At 35.6% G+C, this 6070-nt stretch overlaps 2 protein-coding genes across 2 annotated transcripts; one reads left to right on the top strand and one right to left on the bottom strand.

The window, feature by feature from the left end:
* Nucleotides 1–460: 460 nt before the first annotated feature.
* Nucleotides 461–4688, bottom strand: LOC149137119 (uncharacterized). The gene is made up of 2 exons (XM_089347022.1): nucleotides 4488–4688; nucleotides 461–1631 (listed from the first exon to the last, which is right to left on the bottom strand). The coding sequence occupies exons 1-2, from the start codon at nucleotides 4655–4657 to the stop codon at nucleotides 1463–1465; spliced, it is 339 nt and encodes a 112-aa protein (XP_089203148.1). The 5' UTR covers nucleotides 4658–4688; the 3' UTR covers nucleotides 461–1462.
* Nucleotides 4689–4700: 12 nt separating this feature from the next.
* LOC106874244 (histone H5) lies at nucleotides 4701–5574 on the top strand. Its single transcript, XM_014921900.3, has one exon. The coding sequence runs from the start codon at nucleotides 4805–4807 to the stop codon at nucleotides 5342–5344; it is 540 nt and encodes a 179-aa protein (XP_014777386.1). The 5' UTR covers nucleotides 4701–4804; the 3' UTR covers nucleotides 5345–5574.
* Nucleotides 5575–6070: the final 496 nt, after the last annotated feature.

Here is a 6070-nt window from a genome sequence, read left to right as displayed (position 1 = left end):
TATGTATGTATGTTGAGGTGAACAGGGAAACAGAACTTAAAACATGAGTAAATATGCTTTTTTTTTTTAATACTTATAACCAGCAGAAGTCATAGAGACTTAAAGTTCGAGAGTTTTGTTCACTGGCATACACACACATATGCATGTATACTATCATATATGATATGTATGGTGCATGTATTAGATCTATATACATATGTGTACATACATGTATATATATATATATATATATATATATATATATATATATATACTCCAAGAGAGTTAGGGCTGGAGGATCCAACCCACTAAGGGTTAATATCTATCCAATATACTACTGGGAGGGTACCCAATTATTGTTACACTAGTGTTATACCAAGTGCAATAAGTGGGTGCGGGTATAAGGGGGTTATTTTACCCTAAATTTATATAGCAATAAGAAAATGGAGGGGAATATGAGGTACTCATCAACTTGCAGACATTGTATTCCATTGATTAATCTGTTTATTTTATAACTAAATTGACAAAAAACACAATATACAGATACTTATGACATACCATGTTATATCAACAATTAAGATTTCAAATTTAAAGGACATTTAGCAATTGGAGAAGGGACAAAATCTTACAGCTGTTTCGGTCTAGCATTGGCATGCCCCATTCTATCTCTATAGCTCCTGTACGCTGGAGTAATTAGTAAAGGATCTGTAATGTCAGTGTGCATACACGACAGAGTGTAAGCACCCTGAAAGAAAAGTTGGGCATAAGAAGCATCAAATGTGGTGTACAAGAGAGACAACTGCACTGGTATGGCCATGTGTTAAGTATGAATGAAGACAGCTGTGTGAGGAATTGCCACTGCCTAACTGTAGAAGGAACCTGTAGAAGAGGTAGACCCAGGAAGACATGGGATGAGGTGATGAAGCATGACCTTCGAACATTGGGCCTCACAGAGGCAATGACAGGAGCTGGGGCCGGTGGCTTCTTGCTGGCTCCCATGCCGATGGCACGTCAAAGGCACCATCCGAATGTGGTCGAAGCCAGGTCCGCCTGACTGGCTACTGTGGCCGTGACACGTAAAAAACACCAACTGATCATGACCAATGTCAGTACACCGCTGACTGGCCCCTGTGCCAGTGGCACTTAAAAAAGCACCATCTGAACGTGTTCGTTGCCAGTCCCACCTTACTAGCTTCGGTGCCAGTGGCACGTAAAAAGCACCAACCAATTGTGACCGATACCAGTACCCTCATACTGGTTCCTGTGCCGGTTGCACGTATAAAGCACCATCCGAATGTGATCGTTGCCAGGCCTGCTTTACTGGCACCTGTGCCAGTGGTACATAAAAATCACCCACTACACTCTCTGAGTGGTTGGAGGAGTTTCAGAAAATTCACACTACCTAACATTTTCAGGAAAATGGGTACTTTTTAATGAAATTTTATAAAAAATACCCTTTAAATGGTGTAGATTACGAAGAAATTCATAGGCAAAATCTTTTGGAAGTGGGCAGTGGGCGGAGTTTCTGGAAAACGGTGTTTCGGATAAGACGGTTCACATAAGTTGGAATTTCTCCGTTTTGGAGGAGGTTTTTTGCGACTTTTTCCCTCAACACAGCCTTCGGAATCATGGGGGTCTTCGACCACATCATTCTGTAAATATAATCATATAAAATGTTTTCTTTTTTATCTTAAAGAAAAAAATTTGGAAAACTTTTTATTTTACTCCTGTCAACCCCTCAACACCCAGTCCGGACCAATGTTGGCCATTTTTTTCTTTTTTCTCTATGCACTTACAAGGCATGAGAGAAACCTTTTTGGTTAAAGAAAATTAAATCTTTTCAGAGGCAAAAGTGTTTGATTTAAGGGAGATTTGGCTGTTGTTTCTAGCACATCACAAGACAACCCTCCTTGTTTTTTCCTCACTCAAATATATATTGATGTTTTTGAATATCCCCCCCCCCCCTAAACACATTTATGCTATAAAAAAAAAAGAAAAATTTGAAATTTCACGCTATTTTTAGACCCACCCCCTGTCCCCGATTATTTCTGTTTACATAATTCTAAAATATTGGAAAACTTGAGAAGATTACTGTTGGGATTTATCCAGAGTGATTTTATTAAGATGTATGTAAAAGATGATTTATTTTGATCGCATAATTTTCTGTTAGAAAATGTTTTTTTCTTACACACACACAGCCTCGCTCAGTTGGGGTGCGAGTAAAAACTTAAATTACCATTTTTTTCTTTGCAATGGACTACGCGTGTGTTACTTTGGCATCATCATTCCATAAAATGTATTTAGGGGGAAAAATATTGAAAAACATGCTGTGTGGTAAGTAGCTTGCTTACGAACCACATGGTTCTGGGTTCAATCTAAAAGCGTGGCACCTTGGGCAAGTGTCTTCTACTATAGCCTCGGGCTGACCAAAGCCTTGTGAGTGGATTTGGTAGACGGAAACTGAAAGCCCGTTGTGTGTATATCTATATATCTATATCTATATATATCTATCTATATCTCTCTCTCTCTCTCTCTATATATATATATATATATATATATATATATATATGGTGAAGCAAATATTTGCTGATCCCTTAATTATGTTTATATATATATATATATATATATATATATATAAGCAAATATTTGCTGATCCCTTAATTATGTTTATATATATATATATATATATATATATATATATATATATATATATATATATATAAACATAATTAAGGGATCAGCAAATATTTGCTTCACCATATACCGAAGTTCAGAAACAGAAATAGCAGCTAAAAAAGCTGAGACTCCAACAGATAGCATTACTTGTAACTCACAAAGGCAAAAACAAGAAGGAAAAAAACAATGAAAACTAACCATTACGAAGTTACGATTAACTTCGTAATGGTTAGTTTTCATTGTTTTTTTCTTCTTCTTGTTTTTGCCTTTGTGAGTTACAAGTAATGCTATCTGTTGGAGTCTCAGCTTTTTTAGCTGCTATTTCTGAACTTCGGTATATGGTGAAGCAAATATTTGCTGATCCCTTAATTATGTTTATAAATGTATATGAACTTTTAAATAAGTTCTCCACCGATAATGGTGCTTACATACCGAAGGGCTTGGTATAAATTATTAATTGTTGATTTATTAATAAATTAATAAATTGATAAACCTTTACCCTTTTAATTTGTAATAATTATATATATATATATATATATATATATATATATATATATATATATATATATATATATATATATATGTATGTATGTATATGTATGTGTGTGTGTGTGTATGTTTGTATGTCGGTGTTTGTCCCCCCAACATCGCTTGACAACCTAGCGGTTCGGCAAAACAGACCGATAGAATAAATACTAGGCTTACAAAGAATAAGTCCTGGGGTCGATTTGCTCGACTAAAGGTGGTGCTCCAGCATGGCCACAGTCAAATGACTGAAATAAGTAAAAGAGATGTAAGAGTGAGAAAGAAACGAGGAGGGAAGTCTTGGGCTGTGCTAGAAACAACAGCCAGATCGCCCTTTAATCACACATTTTCTTCTGAAATTATTAACATCTTTTTTTTAAACCAAAAATGTTACTCTCACGCGTTTTAAGAGGTCATGGGCCAACAGGTTGTTAGGATCCGACGATACGCCATAAATCCAAACCCTTTATGGACGGGAAACTTAGGGTAATCCCCAAAACTGGCCTTCCTCGTTTTTAATATATATATATATACGCGCACACACACACACACACACACATAGCTAGGTAGATCTGTAGATAGACAGATAGATAAACAAAGTGTGTGTACAAACGTTTATATGTCTGCCACGCATCAATTTTTGAAACTTTTCTCTCCGCAACAACAATGATACTTCACCTGAAATCATATCGGTTAAATACTATGAAATCTAACTAGAAAAAAAAGTTGTTTTTTTTTGCGGGAGGGATGCTACAAATTTTATGCTAATAATATCTCTAAAACAATATATTTTCTAAATAATTCCTTTTACTTTTACTCGAATTCCCTATTTAATTCTGTAATTCGATGTGAACGAAGTGGTTGTGGAAATTCTTATTGAACATTAACATTTATGCTGTTGATAGCTTTGTAGAGTGTTTATTATTAAGTAAACAAGTTGATAAAGATTTCTAATTAAAAAGAAGGTATTTAAAAAGTGTTATTCAAGAAAGAAGTCGTTAATGCACAGAGAATGCAATTTAGAAATATCATTCTTATTTCTTAAACGCATAACAGAAATATGGCGGCAGTGTGAAGCAAAACTGTGTTTCTAGTTGTAAACAGTGCTATCATAGTTGTTTTATTTTACCTTAATTCTTTCAAATATTCGACTTAATATATAGCAGTATGAATATTCTTTCATATCTGAAGTTTAGAAGACATAACATTGATATATATTCTTGTAATTTAAAGTTTCATTGAAGCCTATCGACAACCTAACACAGTGACAACGTCTTATATTAATGATAATAATATTGGCAAGATACCCGTAAAAGATGTTTAGCTTTCCTGAAACATTAACCCGAAGTCCATAATTTAATTCCACGGTCTTAGAAAGGTAAGTTTGTATTTGTAAACCAGGTAGCAAAGCAGTTAAAGCACACCGAAGAAACACATAAGATGTTGACAAGCTGCCATTTTGACACATAGAGAGCATGAGCGTTGTGTGCTTACTGCTACGTCGGCGCGTTGTGTATTTATAGCAAGTGTGTTATGGTGTGACGTATTATTATTCATCTCGTCTTTCTTTCAATTATCACGCAGATTTTTGTGTTTACCGTCGCCTTTACCAACCAAAACCAATATGACTGAAACTGCAGCACCAGCTCCTGCTACCCCTAAGGCAAAGAAACCTGCCAAAGCTAAGAAACCTTCAACTCACCCGGGTTACAGCGAAATGGTTAAACAAGCTATTACAAGTTTGAGCGAGAAGAACGGCTCATCTCGTCAGGCCATTGTCAAATACATTCTGAAGAATTTCAAACTGTCGACTAATGAGAAAGCTGTGACTGTCCAGACTAAGATGGCTTTGAGGAGAGATGTTGCTTCTGGAGTGTTGAAACAATCGAAAGGAACTGGAGCTTCGGGGTCATTTAAAATCGGTGCTAAGAAGGAGGAAAAGAAAGCGAAAGCTAAGAAATCCACAAAATCCAAAGTCAAACCAAAAGCTGCCAAGAAATCTCCAAAGAAGCCTACCAACAAAAGCAAGAAAGTGAAGAAACCTCGGGCTCCCAAACCTCAAAAGAGCAAGTCTCCAAAGAAAGCTGCCAAGAGAGTTGCTAAACCAAAGAAGGTTACCAAACCCAAAAAGGCTAAAGCTACTAAAAAGGCCGCCAAGAAGTAAATAGTTTATCAACAAAATAATGCTCATTACATCCACCCCCATTTCAATATTTATTAAGAGACAATGTAAATATTAGTGTACAGACATTTTTAACGAGGATTTTCCTCCTACATTCTATGGTTATTTCATCCCGCAATTAAGTCCTTGATTTGTATTATTCACATCGGGGTCTTCGACCACATCATTCTGTAAATATAATCATATAAAATGTTTTCTTTTTTATCTTAAAACGGTTTTCTTGTTATTTTTTGTCCTTTTTATTTTCACCGTGCATTAGGCGCGAAATTGATTTTGTTTGTATTACAGCTCTTTGTTTGGGTTTATATTTGCTTTTCAGGTTCCGCGCTTTGGGGCACCTGCCCGTCTTTTATATACACCGTTTTCGATAAAAAAAATATTTAAAAATTACATCTTACTAGCCGAAGAACTTCATGAAAGTGGTGCCCGATTATCGTGCAAATTAAGAGATTTTTTTCAGCGGTATTGACACTAGTATTATTTTAAGAGTTTTTTTGTTTTTTTTTATCAACAAATTATTGCTGTTCCAGTATATATTCCAGACTCCTAATTGAAACTACAATGAGGTCCAGCTAAATCAGTTTTCTCCCTGCCACTATAGAAACAATAAAAGGAATGCACATTGTATTGATTCTTGCAGATAACTGAACGCTGTGGTACGTCAATTAGATATTGTAAAACACTAATCTAGGTATCTCTGATTTAGAA

Source organism: Octopus bimaculoides, chromosome 2 (genome assembly GCF_046866305.1).
Source record: "Octopus bimaculoides isolate indiv1 chromosome 2, ASM4686630v1, whole genome shotgun sequence".
Lineage (NCBI taxonomy): Eukaryota > Metazoa > Mollusca > Cephalopoda > Octopoda > Octopodidae > Octopus > Octopus bimaculoides.
Note: the sequence above shows the minus strand (reverse complement) of the source record. Positions and strands in the feature narration are given on the sequence as shown.

Bases quoted from the DNA above. Each gene is read 5' to 3' on its own strand.
- LOC149137119 (XM_089347022.1), bottom strand. From the start codon at position 4,657: ATGCTCTCTATGTGTCAAAATGGCAGCTTGTCAACATCTTATGTGTTT. The intron at 1,632-4,487 runs GTATCTTGCCAA...TTATATTTACAG, and splicing joins AAGCTAAACATCTTTTACGG to AATGATGTGGTCGAAGACCC.
- LOC106874244 (XM_014921900.3), top strand. From the start codon at position 4,805: ATGACTGAAACTGCAGCACCAGCTCCTGCTACCCCTAAGGCAAAGAAA.